The 20,135-nt window shown below is 42.7% G+C and overlaps 1 protein-coding gene across 1 annotated transcript in view; it reads right to left on the bottom strand.

The window, feature by feature from the left end:
* The window catches only part of HIBADH (3-hydroxyisobutyrate dehydrogenase), a 130,550-nt gene that overhangs the window by 10,868 nt on the left and 99,547 nt on the right, over positions 1-20,135 (bottom strand). The window contains exons 5-6 of the mRNA XM_007667351.3: positions 9,709-9,842; positions 6,715-6,791 (exon numbers count right to left, since the gene is read on the bottom strand). Of these exons, the coding sequence (XP_007665541.2) occupies positions 6,715-6,791; positions 9,709-9,842 (211 nt within the window). The remainder of the gene's footprint in view (positions 1-6,714; positions 6,792-9,708; positions 9,843-20,135) is intronic.

The raw sequence follows: 20,135 nt of genomic DNA, 5'->3' as shown, positions 1-20,135 counted from the left end.
ACCCTTTAGACTCTAAGTTAGGTTGTGGGCAGGGAACGTGTCTACCAACTCTGTTATCCTGTACTCTCCCAAAATGCTTTTTACAGTGCTCTGCACACAGTAAGCACTCAATAAATACGAGCGACTGATACGCCCCAGTTTGCTCTTTTCATTCTTCTCAAGCTGACCCAGTTTTACTTCACGCTCACCTGCTTCAACTCCATCCACTGGCTCAGGCTGTTCCATTGGCCTGGAACATCCTCACCTCCACCAGTCCAACAGACCACAGTTCTCCCTATTTCAAAGCCATCATAAAATCCTACCTTCTTCAACTAGTAGCCCCCGATTAACTCTCAGTATCCCAAGTCACATTAATCCATCAGTCACCCTAGAACTTACATATTCATTTACATACCTTCCCAGTATCTATCTATCTATCTATCTATCTATCTATCTATCTATCTATCTATCTATCTATCTATCTATCTCCTATAGATCTCTCTCTCTCTCTCTAAAATATATATATTTTATATATATTACTGAGTTCTTCCTATATAATATATATATAGAGAGAGAGAGATCTATAGGAATTTTATATATCTATAGATATATAGAGAGATCTATAGGAATTTTATATATCTATAGATCTATAGATCTGTATAGATCTATATAGATATATATGTACACAGACATGTATAGACACACAAAGAGAAAAAGTGATTATAATATACGTATACACACACACATATGTGAATATGTGCGTTTTTTTGTGTATACATATGTTACAATCATTTTTACTCTATATGTCTATTTACATATGTGTGTGCACGTATATATGGATTTATAGATATGTATGTGTGTGTGTATATGTATGTTATAATCACTTTTTCTTTAATGGCATTTGTCAAGTGCTTACTATGTGCCAGGCACCCTACTAAGTGCTTCAGGATAATCAGGTTGGACACAGTCCCACATAGGGCTCACATTCTTAATTAGAGAAGCAGCGGGGCACAGTGGAAAGAGCCCGGGCTTGGGAGTCAGAGTTCATGGGTTCGAATCCCGGCTCTGCCGCTTGCCAGCTGTGTGACTTTGGGCAAGTCACTTAACTTCTCTGTGCCTCAGTCACCTCATCTGTAAAATGGGGATTAAAACTGTGAGCCCCCTGTGGAACAACCTGATCTCCTTGTATCCACCAGCGCTTAGAACAGTGCTTTGCACATAGTAAGTGCTTAACAAATACCACCATTTTTTAATCCCCATTTTATAGATGAGGCAACTGAGGCACAGAGAAGTTAAGTGACTTGCCTGGGACATACAGCAGACAAATGCCATTGAGAAGCAGCTTGGCTCAGTGGAAAGAGCACGGGCTTGGAAGTCAGCGGTCATGGGTTCTAATCCCAATTCCGCCACTTGTCAGCTGTGTGACTTTGGGACAACCTGATTCCCTTGTATCCCCCCAGTGCTTAGAACAGTGCTTGGCACATAGTAAGCGCTTAACAAATACTATTGTTATTATTATCCAGGATTAGGACACGAATCCTCCAACTTCCAATTGATCGATTATATTATTGAGTTCTTCCTATAGGCAGAGCACAATACAACAGAGTCGATAGATACTCTCTCTGCTCACGAGAAGAAGCGGTGTGGCCTAGTGGGGAATCAGTGTGGCCTAACGGAAAGATCACGGGGCTGGAAATCAGACCAGGGCCCCGGGCCCACCACTTGTCTGCTCTGTGATCATGGGTAAGTCACTTAACTTCTCCGTGCTTCAGTTACCTCATCTGTAAAATGGGGATTATATTATCCTCCCTCCAATTTAGACTGTGAACCCTATGTGAGAGAGGGTCTGCTGTGTAACCTGATTACCTTGTTTCTATCCCCGCACTTAGAACAGTGCTTGACACTCAGTAAGCACTTAACAAACACCACAAAAAGAAAACAAAATAGGATCTTACAGTCTAGATAGTTAATCAAACAAATCATTTTTGGATATGTGCACAAGTGCTATGGGGCCGTTGGGTGAATAATAAATGTCCACAGTCCTATAAATCAATCATATTGAGTGCTTACTATGTGCAGAGAACTGTACTTACTGCTTGAGGGAGTACAGCATAATAGAATTAGCAGACACGTTCTCTGCCACGACGGGCTTACGATCTGGAATACAGATCCAAGTGCACCGATGAAGCAAAAGGGAAAGTGAGTTAATCGAGCTTAATCGGGGAAGGCCTTCTGGAGGAGATGTGACCTTAAAATGGCTTTGAAGGTGGGGAGGGTGGTGATTTGACTGTAAGCTCATTACGGGCAGGGAACGCGTCTAATTGTTATATCGTACTCTCCCAAGTGCTTAGAGTGCTCTGCACATAAGTGCTCAATAAATTCGATTAATTATTGATGGTGGGGGAGGGAGTTAGACTGTAAGCCCGTCAAACAGAAGGGACTGTCTCTATCTGTTGCCGACTTGTTCATTCCAAGAGCTTAGTACAGTGCTCTGCACATAGTAAGCGCTCAATAAATAAATACTATTGAATGAGTTCCACACCAGAGAGAGGATGTGGGAAAGGGGTTGGCGGTGAGACACACGAGATCAGCGCACAGTGAGCAAGTTGGCATTAGAAGAGCAAAGTATAACAGGAGATGAGGTGGTAAGGTTAGGAGGGGGCAAACTGATGGAATTCTTTAAAGCCAATAATAAGGAGTTTCTGTTTGATGTGAAGGTGGATGGGCAACCACTGGAGGTTCTTGAGGAATGGGGTGATGTGGACTGAACTTTTTTTTTCTTTAAGAAAAAACAATCCAGTCAGCAGAGTGAAGTAAGAATGGGAGAGAGGAGAGATGGGGGCAGGGGGATTAGCGAGGAGACAGACGCAGTAGTCAAGGCTTGGAAGGATAAGTGCTTAGACCACCGTAAGCAGTTTGAATGGAGAGGAAAGGGCAAATTTTAATAGTGCTGGGGTGGATACGAGCAAATCGAGATGGACACATGCCCTGCCCCTTGTGGGGCTCACAGCCTCAATCTCCATTTTCCAGATGAGGTAACTGAGGCCCAGAGAAGTGAAGTGACTTGCTCAAGATCATTCAGCAGACAAGTGGTGGAGCCCCGGGTAGAACCCATGACCTCTGACTCCCAGGCCCGTGCTCTATCCACTACGCCTCCTTACTTCAGTTAGCAGACACGTTCCCTGCCCATAACGAGCTTAGAGTCTACAGGACTCAATAAAGATTAGAACTGATCAGGTTTTTTTTTTTTCTGTCAGCCTTCATTAATCAATAAGAAGGAAACACACATGTTCCTGAAAACAACTAAACTACAAGTCTGAAATCATCAGGAATAGACGACTTGATTTGTAAATATTGTTGTTGTGGATCTTGAAGATATACACACTTATTTTCTATCCCCACTAAAATAGCCACCGGAGTGAACAGAACATAAAAGCAGCTGAGACGGTCTGATACTATTTTGTAGGAATTTACTACTTGGGAATTTATGCTCGCTGATGCCAATTTTCTTTTTGCTTTTTCTCCTTGCTAAGCTCTATAAATCGTGGCTGCTATCTAGACTCTATTAGAGAACAATTCTGTCGTTTTAAAACACGTCTGTAAACCATGGAGAAGAGACAATAGTAGGGGCATTTGTATTTTAGTGCTTCTAAACCACTGAAAACCGTTTTAAGAACGGAAGATAAAAGATCATACATTTTGAAAAATGGACTTGTGAATTACGTTATCAGGCAGCAACTCATTAATACAATCTAGGGGACAGGCAAGTTATAGATTATTTTTAATAAATCACGTTAAGACCTACCATACGGTATGTTTTGTTCGTGACACTTGTTTATCTACAATACCTGTTCTTTGAGTCTAGTTTCAGTACCTTAATATTCCTAATATTCTAGATATTGTTTATAACATAATGCAACTGGGCTGATGGTAAACAGAAAATGGTATGTATGGCAACTTTCAACTCTTTCACTGCAAAGCTTCTAATTTTCTAAAGTAGAATGTGAAGGTCTTTAAACAGTCCGTCTTCAACTCAGTCCACCATTAAAATCCTGTTCGTGAAACGCTGTATGTTTAAGAGGAATGTTCTAGGGAAATCGGGAAGTTCCGCAAAGAGTAGAGATTAGAGCCAGCAGAAGAAAGCTGAATATGGTTCGCGTTAATATTTTCATCAACAGTATTTCTTCAGTGTCTACTGCATGTGGAGCACTGAACAAGGCATTCTGAGGGTCAGTCAATTAATCCATCGCTTACTGTGCGCAAGTAGAAGTGTCTATTCCTTTAAATAAGATATCTGTTTGATAAAACCTGCAGTGCTTAATTTGCTTCACAAAGACGGCTCACAAGAGACAGTCTTTTTCACCCACGGATTTGGGTGTTCGTTTGCTACCTTTTCCAACCTGCTATTGTTTGGAGGTAGTAGGATACCAGGTAAAATACGGGTTGTAGTGAGGGAGGGAATAAGGACTGTACCAAGGCCACGGTGCGTGAGGCAATAGTCTCTGCCCTATGTAAGGATGTCCAAAACAAGACTTGCAAGGATAGAAATAAATCAGGGAATGATGTGTGGGAGAAAATTCACCCACCTAAAAGCCTAACTAAACTTAGCCTTTCAGTCGGGCTCTTCTCGTTCAAATAGTAAATCTCATCTTTACCTACAACCCGTTAAAATCAAAATGTGACCAACTATGCTATGCTGCTAATACCCTTTCATTTTGGATGCAATTTTGGCCCCGGAAATTTCCATCTTTAACTGCCTTACGCATAGACATGAAAATAAACGTTACGGAATAGATATTTTTCAATTATGGCAACTTTCCTCAGCCTAAATCTGACTACGATGCAGATTTCTCCACCCTGAATTACAATTGGTCTTGACAATGGCTGTATGCAATACTACCAGTTTTTATTAAGGCAGATATGCCCCATCTTACAGGCGTTCAATTTTTAAATGTAAATGGTTCGGGATATTGATAAACCAATTAGCACTGATGCAAAGCAAATTCCTCTTTTATCTCAATTACAACATGACAACTTAATAGGTCAAGATAGTCTAACATCTGAGACAAGGGCAATTCAATAAAACAACAGCATCTTGATATGGTAATTAAGAGGAAATGTGAATCCATTACCCTGTTTTTTAAAATATCTCAAGTGCTCTTGCTACTTTTATTGCTCATATCAAAAACTGTGATATGCAAGGTTGTTGTTGTCTGATAAATATCTACAATATCTAGGTTCTGGTGAGTGGCATAAGGTGGTGAGCCTAAAGGGATAATGCAAATCACTTCTGAGCCAATAGCTCAATAGGCAATTCTGAAACAAAATATCCGTTTTAAAGTGTAGGAGAGGAGTCCTAAAGTATTCCAAGATTTAATAGATAAGTCCTCTGGAAAATTCCATGTTGCAAAAAAACCATATGATCAAGGAGATAGTTGTTAAAATTAAAATGTTAACACTAAGAAACCGAACATTCAGATGAACACTCTGAGGTCAGGCAAAGAACAAAATTCTGAAACTAGTTTACGCAGAGAAGTAGGAAAATACTGTAAATTTTTCTCAACAAAATCTTTTCCTCTTCTCCCTCTCCCTTCTAAGTCACCTATGACTTAGAGCTGTATTCTTTACGCGCTTGACACTCATCCCACCCTCAGGCCCACAGCACTTATTAGAATATACAATTTATTTAATTATATTAATGTCTGTCTCCCCTTTTAAATTGTAAACTCCTTGTAGGCAAGGAATGTGTCTACCAACTCTGCTGCACTGTACTCTCCCAAGGGCTTAATCGATCATACATCGATTCTTTTGAAATATGGTGTTGGAGAAGGCTTTTGCGATACCATGGATGGCTTGAAAAAAAAACACCAAATGGATTTTGGTGCAAATTAAACCAAAGTGGTCTTTGGAAGGCCAAATGACTCGATTAAGATTAGCACATTTTTGGACACAGTCAGGAGGACTAATTCTCTGGAGAAGACACTAATGCTAGGAAAAGTCCAGGGAAAACGTGGAAGATGCAGACCGGCGGCTAGATCGATAGAGACCATGACAATGATAATGGAAGAACCATTAGAAAGGTTGCAGATTATGGCAGAGGACAGGACGTTCTGGAGAAAGTATATCCATGGAGTCGCTAAGAATCGGAAACGACTCGACGGCACATAATAGTAAGTGCTTAAGACAGTGCTCTGCACACGGTGAGTACTCAATAAATACACTGATATACACTGATTGACTGACGTGTGACAAACCACCATCATGAATGACAAGATGATACATATATGGATTTTAGCTCTAGGGTTTCAGCCTAGTTCATCTTGAGCACAAGCAATGCCATTATCAACAGCCCAGAATCCCATCTCTAACAGTGGCAAGGGGATGCTTGAGGACACTATGCGACAAATGCTCACTGACAAACACCTGAGCACATTTACATTTCATTGTGAATGTCTCCCACATTTCACTACAGAAGAAATGAAGGTTATTCAAAAATAAGGTAATTTTAGATGAAAATAATGACATTGTATATACCACTAAAGAAGACCATTCAAGTTCTCAAGGGCCCTACTGCTGGTTAAATAAGGTCTATTATCTTCTAATATTGAAAGACTTGCAATGTTTTTCCAGCAGAAACTGAACTGTCTCTCTCGCCACAGGATTTTTCAAGCAGAACATATAAAAATACTACAAAGAAAAAGCACACATACACACACACGATAAAATCCAACAAACCTTATTCCAAGATTCATGGCTTCGGCAGTTCCAATCATTCCAATAGCTAACAGCATGTTATTGCAGATCTTTGCAGCCTGAAAATAAATTCAATATCTGATAAGCCTGTTTCCAGTGCATTCTTCCAGTGGCCATTCCCAATTCCACTGGCTTTAAATGGCTTCTTCCAAAAGTAACCCTAATGGGCTTGATTCTCTGTAGGGCTTGAGATCCTCCCTGTTAATAAGTTAGGGGTTTGGGCTGGGGGAATTACTTTTTTTCAAGTTGCTAGGGAGACATTTAATGCCTGGCAGTAGGCTGCGTTAAGTTTGTCAAATGTAGTACTCTGCAGTGCAGAAACTCCAACAACTTATTTACTTGGACTCAAAGTGCACCAAGAGCGCAGAGTCTCTGACGTTTCGAGATTATCCAAGATGACAAAGACACGTTAGGCATGAAGGAAGAGAGAAGGGGCAGGGGCCGTGCTGTCGGCTGGGAAATAACTGGGAAAGTGTGTGCAGTTCTCTGCTCCCACTCCCACTCATACAGCACTTTGTTTCAAACCTCTTTTACTTTAAGTGAAAAGTTGAAGGACATGCAAAAATGAACAGTAAATTCAAATACCCAGGACTTTATTTTGGGAGGGGCTACGTTAGGAGACCAGAACTGAAATCCGGTTCTAGGCCTGAGGATTTCCTGTCACAATGCTCTAAACGACAATGCGTTTAATGTATCCAATACATTACTACTGCAATGCAGCAAACGGTCCCTTGGCGACCTAAGAAGAGAGAGTGCTTAAAGTAACCAGACACAGAAAATTAGGCAAGACAATCGCAAGGTTTGCCTTCTTATCCTCATAAAGTATCATGTCACATGTTATTCATTTTATATTACCTTACCTCCTACTCTTTCTAGTTTCAAACACTGACAGGCAACCCCAGTTTGGTCTCCCCTAACACCTTGCCAGAGGAACTCCAAAAACCTAAAGCATGGATCAGTTGAAGTAGCGTAGCCTAGTGGACAGAGCACGGGCCTGGGAGTCAGAAGATCACAGGTTCCAGTCCCGGCTCTGGCACTTATCTGCTGGGTGACCTTGGGCAAGTGACTTCACTTCTCTGGGCCTCAGTTACCTCATCTGTAAAATGGGGATTAAGACTGTGAGCCCCACGTGGGACCGGGACTGTGTCCAACCCGATTTGCCTGTATCCATCCCAGCGCTTAGTACAGCGCCTGGCACATAAATACCATTATTATCATTATTATTATTCCCCTCTCTGAAATCTCTCGGGAAAGAGTTGGGAGAGGGAAAGATTCCAGGGGACTTTTTTATCCCATCTTATGCTGTTGAGTCGTCTCCGACCTATAGCGATTCTACGGACACATCTCCCCCAGAACGCCCCACCTCCACCTGCGATCGTTCTGGTAGTGGATCCATAGAGATTTCTCGGTCAAAAAAATCGGAGATGGTTTACCCGTTGCCTCCTTCCATGCAGTAAACTTGAGTCTCCTCCCTCGACTCTCTCCCAGACTACTGAGCATAAATGGGCAAACTTATTTACGCGCCGTAGCTCAGACAGGTGTTTGTTGTTAGTCCCACAGTGCAGCAGATCAAACTTCCCCGGTGGAGAGCTTGGGTGAGCGACCTCAAGAGAAGCAAAAGCAAAGCAACAGAAGGAGGAGAGTTAAAGAGAAGGAAGAAGATGTGGTGATGATTTGGGATTGTAGATACCAGCGTGGCTCAGTGGAAAGAGCACAGGGCTTTGGAGTCAGAGGTCATGGGTTCGAACCCCGGCTACGCCACTTGTCAGCTGTGTGACTTTGGGCAAGTCACTTAACTTCTCGGTGCCTCAATTGCCTCATCTGTAAAATGGGGATTAAGACCGTGAGCCTCACGTGGGATAACTGGATTCCCCTGTGTCTACCCCAGCGCTTAGAACAGTGCTCTGCACATAGTAAGCGCTTAACAAATACCAACATTATTATTATTATTATTATCTTGCCCCACTTGGCTTATCTGAAATCCGGTCACTGATTCCACTGGTCCGGGCTGTCCTTAATTGCCAATTTACCTTATGGGGGTTCTCACTCGGTAGATGTGAAAGAACATTCACAGCAGTTCCGCGGTCCTTGAGTGAAGATGAACTGCACTGATATTTCCAAATTTACACCATTTCGGCTTTGCGGTACATTTGTTCGATTTTCTTTCTTTTGGTACTAGGGCTGGGAGGCTGGGCAAGGGGTAAGGAAGTGCCCTCGAAAGCGGTGAGGCGTTGGGGAGCCATTTTAAAAGAACTATCACCAAGTGGAGCCCTCAGGGAGGGTAGACAGATCCATACTCTTCCACTGAAGGAAAGCCAGCGACCAACTTCACTGACTTATCCTAAGTACATGAACATAGCTATATTACCCATCTATAATTGACTGATAATACAGTCTGGGTATTTGGCTCCTGGATTAAGGTCAGATATCCTATCTCCCATTTATAACATTGTCCCAAATGGAAAAGACCATCACAATATGGTTACGTGTACAGTTACGTTTATTATGTTTTGGCCCAGCATCTTAATTTGCCAGGCCTTCGAACGGGGTCGTTACTTCAATCTAAAATTATTCCACCTAGAGTTCTAGCACACAATTAAGGAAAAAAAAAGATGAAAGTAGCCACTGAAAGACAGAGCACTAGCCACCCAAAAGGAGACAGCTTTAAAGTAGATCTGCAGAGGCTATTGATATGAGGCATTAAGATGGTGGCTAATGGCATCATTTTTCCTTTGTTTTTCTTGAAATATGGAAATATATGCCAGTTTTGTTCGAAACTACCATTAATGGATTCCACTGGAAATAACAAGGAGGATTAATTTATCTTTGGATGGATTAGTATACGAATACTTAAGAAGAAGGTTGGTGGAGAAAAATGAGCGGGGAGGTAAAGAAGCGAATAAGAAATGTCACCAGAGGAGAAAGGAAAATGAGGAAATTTCACATCGGAGAGCCAGCTTCACCATCAGGTATTACCTGGCCAGTTCCAACGGCACCACAGAACACCACATTAGATCCCATGCATCCCAACAATTCTTTGGCAGCAGCGAATTCTTGCTCTGCTCCTCCAACCATGAACGTAAGGTTTCCGGCCCGAGCAGCTCCCACACCTAAAGAAAAATTGGGGAGGAAAAGAAAGAGCTGATCACTAACACGCCAAAATGGTTTTAAACTAGCTCGCAAAGCAAACCGAAGGCCTGATGAAAATACTGGAAGTCTGGATTGTGTTTGGATTCTCAGTCTGCATGAAGTTAATATAAAGCATTCCTCTAAAACTGTAAGCTCCTTGAGGGTAAGGATTGTGTCTGCCAACTCTATTGTCTTATACTCTCCCCGGTGCTTACTACAGTGTTTTGCACACAATAAGTGCTCAGTAAATACTACTGATTGACTGAAATGGGGCCACGATGACCAGGGATGTCCATCAGATTCTCCATGGCCACACTATAAGGCAACTGGGAATTTGGGGGACAATGACGGTAACTGTGATGACCGTATTTGTTTCCTGACCTTGTCATCAGCTCAGGGAAAGCAAAAATCCTTTTGTAAGCCAAAATCATATCATAGGCTGTGCTCACTCAGAACAGATCTCAAATACCTACAGGCTCTTTTAGCATACAACATTCGAAAGATCTAATCAGAACAGAAGATCTCTTCATCTGAATGCAGAGCATAGAACTCAGTGTTTAATTTAATCTCTGTGCTTGGCAGTCAATTTTTTGGGTGTGATTATAAAATCGAAATAAAATGAAATTTGCGCATCTACAGATTGATTCCATCTCTGAGCATTCACCCCACTCCTGTGACGCATATTTACTACCAGCATCTGGAGACAGAACCACAATATAAACATCTGAATAATACATTTTGGAAGAATTACAAATATTTCCTTTATAGACCAGGCTGAAAATTTTACAATTTTTTCTGTAAAAAAAAAAAAATCAATTCTAAAAATCAAGTTAACTGTAAATTTTAACTAGCAAGATGCTGTCAGCTCTTGCTTATTCAGTACTATTATCCAAACACGATAATCTTCCCGTTCTTTTCACTGATCATCAGTACTATGTAGGACACACGGCGGGGGGGGGGGGGGGGGGGGGGGAATTAAAATCAAATCTCTATGCTTGTGACTTCTTGGAACTTTTAAAAGATTTGATGGAGGAAGGCAAATTAAAAGATAAAGTGGGGCTTTGGCTTATTTTTACGGATTTACTGCATCGGTACAATTCCTCTCTGCCTAACAGAACTGGCCCCATAGAACAATACACCACACACATTTAGCATGGACTCGGGATATGAAGAAATCAGACTGGGCTTAAATGAAATTAGGCTTTGGGAAACAACAACAAGTGAAAACAGGATCAAAAGAACTAGTTCTAGTCTTCAAGGGGAAAGGAGGAATAAGCATTTATCTTAATACTAAACATATCAAGTTACGATTTTCAACACAGATTCCGTTATTTTAGATGAGAACAGCAAGTGGAAGAGCTATTTACACCCTCTCTTTACAACTCTTTTTTACAATACAGCTAGGAATGAAGACACCATAATTGTCTGCACCATGCATCAAACCTGGACCCATTAGAATAGACAGCTGCAAGTAATGGCCTACTTTTGAATTTAATGTATTCAACAAGAGCCACTGTTTTAATACATGAAAAGCCCTAGCGAGAGTGTCCATATTTCATTCAAATTGTGAACTATTTTGCCATTGCAAAGTCAAACAGCCCTACCATTAGGGTTCATACTATTTTTAACTAGTGAAGTATTAGGGCTGAAATAAGCCAACGCAATGGTAGAAAAGCGATCTTGGAAAATTGAGTGTGTCACTCCAGGAAGATCTGAAAGGCAGGTGAAAAATATTCTGCTATTCATCACCCTTTCAAACACTTTGGAACTGTATGTGTAGAGCTGTCCCTCTACGAGACTGAGCCTTTAATAAATGTATCTATGTGAGTCAAACACCATGATCGCATTATGAGTTTCATGATTGTCACCCTGTCAGCTTCCAATTTACTTTGCACATGACGGCAGAGATCCTGACATTAATGTTTTTCAGTTATCTTGTCCGGTTTCCAGAGCTATTTTTATTTAAACCACATAACTTTTACTACTAATCCTGTGATCTGATCTGCAGCAAATTAAATAGACAATTGAAGTCAAAAGCTTACAAACAAAATCTAGTACTCCCCATCATAGGTCAATAGCTTGGTATCTAGATCACGGATTGCTAAATAGCTTCAGAGAGTCATTTATTAGAGGAAAATTAATGCTGACAATAGTTCTCAGCTGGTTAATCTTTTGACAGCTGCACTTTCTCATTTGTTCGAACACTTACGTTTCAAGTAGGAAAAATAAATCGTTAAGCAAAATAAGAAAAAAAAAAGAAGAAAAAACAATTCATCTTAAAATTCTGGGAGATATCTATTTCTTCTGGTTCCAACATTTCTACCCCCTCTTTAAGCAAAATGTACATTCACTAGAGTCTACATCTAATTTTGGGGTGCAGGCTCTGAAAGAGATTTCCAAGGAACTGAGCAGTTTAAGTTTAAGCGAAACTATGGCCAAACGCTATCTACTAATTTGAACACAGAACTACATGTATCAGTAGAACTCCATACAACTGACCTAGAAGTCTCTATCTGTTGCCAAATTGTACTTTCCAAGAGCTTAGTACAGTGCTCCGCATACAGTAAGTGCTCAATAAATATGACTGAATGAAATTCAGATTTTAGCTCTCGTAAAATAGTTATTTGACATTCTAGACAGAAGGAACATTTAGGAAATTCAGATTGCAACTTCACATCACATTAAAAAAAAAAGTGTTAGAGAAGCAGTGTGGCCTGGTGGAAAGAGGACGGGCCTGGGTTCTAAACCCAGCTCCACCACCTATCTGCTGTGTGACCTTGGACAAATCACTCGAGTGGCTCAGTGGAAAGAGCCTGGGCTTGGGAGTCGGCGGTCATGGGTTTGAATTCCGGCTCCGCCACATGTCAACTGTGTGACTGTGGGCAACCACGTGTCAACTGTGTGACTGTGGGCAAGTCACTTAACTTCTCTGTGCCTCAGTTCCCTTAATCTGTAAAACAGGGATTAAGACTGTGAGCCTCATGTGGGACAACCTGATTACCCTATACCTACCCCAGCACTTAGAACAGTGCTCTGCACATAGTAAGCGCTTAACAAATACCAACATTACAAATACCAACATTAGTTAACTTCTCTGTGTCTCAGTTACACAAGGGGGATTACATATATGAGCACTCTATAGGGAAGGGATTGCGTCCCACTCGATTATCTTCTATCTACCACAGTGCTTAGTAAAGCGCCTGGCACTTAGTAAGCACCCAAATACCACAATTATTATCATTATTATTAGTTTTCTTATTTGAAATGGCTAACTCCATTTTCTGGAAAGGAAATAAAGCCAGTCACTGGGTTTTAAAGAAGAATTTTAATTTCACCCACTATCCTAAGTATCCAAGGCTAGAACAGTGAAGCCAATAGCCAACTTCCACATATCAATCAGTGGTATTCACTAAGCACTTACCGTGTGTGGAGAATTGCATTAAGTGCTGGGGAGACTATAATACAATAGATTTGGCGAATACGATCCCGGCCTACAAGGAATGGCTTCACTAAAATTTTTCAAATTGATTTTGAACTGCCCAAGAAACACAGTCTGTTTTTGTCTGTCTCCCCTGATTAGACTGTAAGCCCGTCAGTGGGCAGGGACTATCTCTGTTGTCGATTTGTACATTCCAAGCACTTAGTACAGTGCTCTGCACATAGTAAGCGCTCAATAAATACTACTGAATGGATGAAATGAATGAACAGTGAACAGCCGAGTCCCACCAACAGACCCCCAAGCCAAGTCTTTATTAATCTTGCCTTATTTACAATTCTTGAACTATTAAGCAAACAATCAGTGGCATTTATTTAGTGCTTACCGGGGTCAGAGCATTGCATTAAACTCTTGAAAAAGCACAACAGAGTTGGTAGATGTTCCCCGCCCACCAAGAAAGTACAGTCCAGAGAGGGAGACAGACATTGAATAAATTATGAATATGTACATAAGTGCTGTAGCGCTGAGAGCGGGGTGATTATTAAGTACCTAAAAGGTACCGATCCAGGTGCATAGGAGATGCAGAAAGGAGAGGGTGCAGGGGAAATGAGGGCTAGGTTGGGGAGAGCCTCGTGGAGGAGCTGAGAAGCAGCATGGCTCAGTGGAAAGAGACCGGGCTTGGGAGTCAGAGATCGTGGGTGTGAATCCCAGCTCTGCCACTTAGCTGTATGATCTTGGGCAAGTCACTTCACTTCTCTGTGCCTCAGTTACCTCATCTGCAAAAATGGGGACAAAGACTGTGAGCTCCACATGGGACAACCTGATAACCTTATATCTACCCCTGCGCTTGACACATAGTAAGTGCTTAACAAATACCATCATTAATATTATGTAATTTTACTAAGGCTTTGGAGGCGGTAAGAGTGGTGGTCTGTCATATATGAAGCAGGGAGTTCCAGGCCAGAGGGAGGATGTGGTCAAGGGGTCAATGGCGAGATTGCCGAGAGAGAGAGATAAAGTGAGTAGTTTGGCAATGGAGGATCAAAGCGAGTGGGCTGAGTTATAGTAGGAAATCAGTGAGGTAAGATATGAGGAGGCAAGTTGATGGAATGTTTTAAAGCCACTGGTAACAAGTTTCTGTTTGATGTGGAGGTGGATGGGCAACCACTGAAGGTTTCTGAGGAGTGGGGAGAAGTGAATTGAATGTTTTTTTTTTTTTTTAAGAAAAACGACCCAGGCAGCAGAGTGAAATAAGGAATGGAGTGAGCAGATAAAGGATACAGGGAGGTCAGTGAGGAGGCTGTTTAGGTCAGCATAGTTGCAGTTTGGATAGAGAAGGGCAGATTTCAGTGATGCTGTGAAGGTAGAACCGAAAGGATTTAGTGACAGAATTGAATCTGTGGGTTGAATGAGAGAGATGAGTCAAGGATAATGACAAGGTTATGGGCTTCTGAGACAGGGAGGATAGTACTGTTGTCTACAGCTATAGGAAAATCAGGGGGAGGACGGGGTTTGGGTGGGAAGATGAGGAGTTGTTTTGAAACTTTAGATTTGAGGTGTCGGTGGGACATCCAAGTAGAAACGTCCTGGAGGCAGGAGGAAATGTGACACCGCAGAGGAGAGAAGTCAGGGCTGGAAAAGTCGATTTGGGAATCTTCCGTATATAGATGGTAGCTGATTCCCGTTTAGAGATGGTAGTTGAAGCTGTGGGAATGAAAAAGTCTCCAAAGGAGTGGGAGTAGACAGAGAATAGAAAAGGAGCCAGAACTGAGCCTTGAGGGACTGCCATAGTTAGAGGGTGGGGGACGGAGGAGGAGCCCATGAAAGGCACTGAGAAGGAGCAGCTAGAGAGATTAGAGAACCAGGAGAGGGCAATGTCAGGGAAGCCAAGGTAAGAAAATATTTCCAGGAGAAAGGGGTGGTCCGCATTGTTGAAAGCAGTTGAGAGGTCGAGAAGGATTAGGATGGAGTAGAGATCACTGGATAGAGCAAAAAGAAGGTCATCCATGACTTTTGAGAGGGCAGTTTCCATGGAGTGGAAGGGGTGGAAGTCAGATTGCAGGGAGTGTCAGATTGCAGAGGGTTTAGGAGAGAGTTCGAGAGGAGGAAGTGGAGGAGTGGATGTACGCAACTCAGGGAGTTTGGAGAGGAATGGCAGGAAGGAGATGGGGCAGTGACTTGAGGGAGGTGTGAGGTCAAGGGAAGGTTTTTATTTTTAGGATGGGAGATTCATTTGCATGCTTTAAAGCTGTGGGGAAAAAGCCATTGGAAAGTGAATGGTTGAAGATGGCAATCAGGGAGGGAAGAAGAGAAGGGATGAATTTGATAAGGTAAAAAGTGTAGGGTAAGAGGCTCAGGTGGAGGGGGTAGATTTTGAGCAGAAACAGGAGTTCTCTTGAGATACTGCTATGAAAGACGGAGTCGACGAAGGGGCAGGAGAAGGGAGGGACTAGAGGGGAGCGGAAAAGATATTAGGGAGATCACACCTGAAGCATTCAATTTTATCAATAAAGTGCGTGGCCGGGTCATTATGGGAAAGGGATTCAGGGTGGGAAGGGGGAGAAGCAGGGGCTTTAGGAGGAGTTAAATGCCTGAAATAGCTGGTGTGGGCAATGGGCATGGCAGTAATTAAGGATGGAGAAATAATGTCGCTGGGAGGAAAACAGGGAAGAGTTAGAGCAGGTGAGGATGATTTTGAGATGTCAGCCTGATGTCTGGATTTCTGCCAGCTGCAGTCCACAGCTTGTGCATACGAGAGGAGGAAGTGTACTGCGGAGGGGATCGAGGGCTGCGGGTTAGTGGTATGAGACTGGTGGAGGGACGGGGGAGTGAGGGAGTTGAGTCATAACGGTCTTGACAGATGAGTGGAGCTGAGTCTAGAAATAGTGGGAATGGGCTTGTTCAAAACATTCAAACTACTTTCTAACCAGGTAGAATCATGCAATGCTACGTTTCTGAATGGAGTTTCCAAGGTTCAGGATTTCAGGGTGGGATACTGTCCGAGTAATATTACTAGGAGGAGGGGTCAGACAGAGTTGGGCCAGATGTACTGTGCTTCCAACCAGCCCCTGAGGATGTGCCCCCCCCCCCAAAAAAAAAATGCAGGTGACCGAATAACCTTCCCCCGTGAGGGCTCAATAAATGCTATTACTATTACAATAGAAGCCCTATTCTATTACTACAGGCCAAGGGGCACAGACTGGCTAAGTGCCAGTGTGATGCTCTAATTCATCTTATATGTGGTAGTTCCCTTCCTCTTGTTTACCACAGACAGACATCTGAGGCCTTCAGATGGAGGGAAATTCCCTTAAAATGTATATAATTTTAAAAATAGCATTAAGCCGATTCAGATGCCCACACATAGTTCAGGTTGGTAGATACACATCAATCAGTGGTATTTACTGAATGCTCACGGTGTACATACAGAGCACGGCACTAAGCGCTTGGGAGAACAGTGGTCAGTATTTCCGGATTATTTACAATTATTTACTCTGTTCTCAGACTCGATATATGAAAATAGAAACAGATTTAAGATGTAACAGATCGCAAAATTCATGAGAAAGAAAAGTAGTGGGGCCTAGGGGAAAGAGAGCCAGGAGTCAGGGGTTTTCATACAGGTTCTGTACCTTGCCTCCTGTGTGACCTTGGGGAAGTCATTTAATTCCTCTCTGTCTCAGTTTCCTCATTTGTAAAGTGGAAGCTAATTGTTTATCTTCCTCTCCCTTAGAGTGTGAGCCCCATCAGAGGGCTTGGCATATAATAAGTCCTTAGTAAATGTCACAGTTATCAGTAGTAGTATTAGAAAAGGACGGAAATAATGGAAATACATGAACTGGAATTGATTTAAAGGCTCCAAGTGGAAAATGAATCAAAGGACAAAAACCCAGTCCAAGTATAGGCTGAAGAGCCCTTGAAAGGCCATCCTTGCAGCCTACTGCAGCGTGGCTCAGTGGAAAGAGCCCGGGCTTGGGTCAGAGGTCATGGGTTCGAATCCCGGCTCTGCCACTTGTCAGCCGGGGGACTGTGGGCAAGTCACTTCTCTGGGCCTCAGCTACCTCATCTGTAAAATGGGGATAAAGACTGTGAGCCTCACATGGGACAACCTGATTACCCTATATCTACCCCAGCGCTTAGAACAGTGCTCTGCACATAGTAAGCGCTTAACAAAAACCAACATTATTATTGTTGCTAAAGGTAATAATAATAATGGTATTTGTTAAGCGCTTACTATGTGCCAGGCACTGTTCTAAGTGCTGAATAGGCCCCTTTGCTTCCTGGGAAATGTAGTTTCTCCTTTCACTCTTGCAGTTCCCTTGCCTACTTTCAGCAGGACAAGCCCAAGCCCAAACTCTGACTCCCAAGCCCGGACTCTTTCCACTGAGTCACGCTGCTTCTGGGTTGCTTAGATGGGAACTATGCTTCCAGAGTTCTCTCCTCACCCCAGCCCTGCCTTTTTTTTTTTTTGGAGGACGTGAGTGGGAACTGGGGGCTGAGAAGAGGCAGAGAGAAAATTTCCTCTTTCCTTTCTTGGCTTTGGTACAATATTAGTCTTTTTCCAGTCCTTAGATGCAGGTTTCACGTGGTAATGAAGGTAAACTAGAGAAGAGGGAATAGGAGATCTATTTTGGGATTTGCCAATCTTAATTGGTGGCTTTAAATTTATTTCTTGACTTTCAATTGTATCTTTGGTTAAAATATAATTTGTAAACATATATAATAAGAGTTTTATAACTCTTTAGAGAAGTTAGGAAGAGTTTTCTTGGGAACTCTGCCAAACTTCACATCCCCGTTATTTCTACTGAATGCCTGGCTTGGTCAAGGGTTCCTATGGCTTCTCCTTCTAGGTTTTGAGCAAGATGATCCTTGTCTCACAAAATGAGGGAGTTTAATATACAGAAGTGGCAAACCACTGTCTATTTCAAGCTGCGTTGCTAAACTTTCATCTGGATGGCCACCAAAAAATAAATAAGTAAATAAACCAAACCGGGAACACAGTTGGCCAGAAGAGGAAGGGAAAGGATCTCGGGAGCGCAGAATCCAGAGATTCATTCAATAGTATTTATTGAGCGCTTACTATGTGCAGAGCACTGTACTAAGCACTCGGAATGTACAAATCGATGACTTCCAAGTTGTGGGACGAGAGAAGCATGGCCCTGGTAAATGAAACTACAATGCACATAAGGGTGACAAGCTTAAGGGTGCAAGAGTGACCACGAATGAAAATATTAAAGCATATTTGTGTCACTAAAATTTGCCAAAGTTAATTATCAAAAATATTTTGTGTATTTTTCCTAGGATACTAAAACTTGCTTTTCCATGGTTTAAGAAAAAGGGCTATAACATTTAAAAGTTTCCAGATCACCTTTCTACCTGGAGCACAGCTTCCCTTGCTGTGACATGGAATGGGGCTACCTCCTGTTTGATTCACCCCTCTCGATCTGTATCTCGATCTCATCAACCTCACCACTGACCCCTTGCCCAGTTCTCCCTTTCCTTCCAGATAAAGTATGAGGTATGTGCGTACTATGGTACACACCTACATACCCTAGCATATCAAATCAACCTGGTGTCAAATTCAACATTTCATTTGAAATATTACGTTTTCGACCTTGGGCGCTTTCTGACCTCTCTACTGGCCTATTCTCCACCCGCTGCTGCCCATCCACATACCCGGGGCCGGGCCTCCCTATCTTTGCCTCTTCTGGCCCCGAGAAAAACGCTGCCGCGTCCAGGGCGACCTGGGAAGGCTACACGTTGCCTCAATCAGTGGTGATTACTGAGTGCTTACTGTGGCGTAAAGCGCTGTACAAAATGTCCTTTAGGGCATCTGGCAGAACCAGACATGAGTTCTAGGTTCAGATGGACTCAAGCATCTTCCACAAAAATAGCTCTAGGCCATCACCTATCTATATGGCATCATTATGTCAAGCTGTACGCCGGCATAATGCACGTGATATCGCATGCACCTCAGGTCCATTTGTTTTGTGAGTGCCATCCCTAGTAACGCTGAAAGCACGTGCCCTGCGAAGGCACGTCTGGCGGCCGTGTGGCTCTAGACATCAGCAGTGGAGGAAGAACAAGTGGTGGAAACTCCGGGCTTGAGTGGTCCGTGAGGAGGAGGGCGAGGAGGTGGGTAGGGCTGCCCTGGGAACCAGGAGGGGAAGAAACAGAGGGGAAGCAGCATGGACGAGTGGACAGAACATGGGCCTGGGAGTCAGAAGGAACTAGGTTCATTCATTCATTCATTCAATCGTATTTACTGAGCGCTTAATGTGTGCAGAGCACTTTACTAAGTGCTTGGAAAGTACAGTTCGGCGACAAATAGAGACAACCCCTACCCACAACAACGGGCTCACAGTCTAGAAGGTTCTAATCCCGGCTCCGCCCCCGTCTGCTGTGTGACCTTGGGAACGTCGCTTCACTTCTCTGAGCCTCAGTTAACTTGTTTGTAAAATGGGAATTAAGACTGTGAGCCCCATGAGGGACACGGTCTGTGTCCAATATGATTACCCTGTATCTACCCCAGTACTCAGAACAGCGCCTGGAACATAGTAAGCGCTTAAACACTACTAAAAAAACCCCACCCACATACATACACACATACAAATAAATAAAAACAGCAGCAGGAACCCCGGGCCTAGATTTTATACATGGGTTACAGAAATCTCAGTTTGAGGGCAAATTTTATTTTTGGCACTGAAAGTCTGCTTAACAATTTCTGCGGAGTGTGTCATCCTGAGCCCTGCAGGAGAGTTCAGCCCTGTATTTCACCATGCTGGAAGTTCTCATTTAGAGTAGACACAACAGATACAGTATCTAGTGTTTTGACACATCTACC

The sequence above is a fragment of the Ornithorhynchus anatinus genome, chromosome 8, assembly GCF_004115215.2.
Source record: "Ornithorhynchus anatinus isolate Pmale09 chromosome 8, mOrnAna1.pri.v4, whole genome shotgun sequence".
Lineage (NCBI taxonomy): Eukaryota > Metazoa > Chordata > Mammalia > Monotremata > Ornithorhynchidae > Ornithorhynchus > Ornithorhynchus anatinus.
The sequence above is the reverse complement of the archived record's forward strand: the minus strand, read 5'-3'. Positions and strand labels throughout refer to the sequence as shown.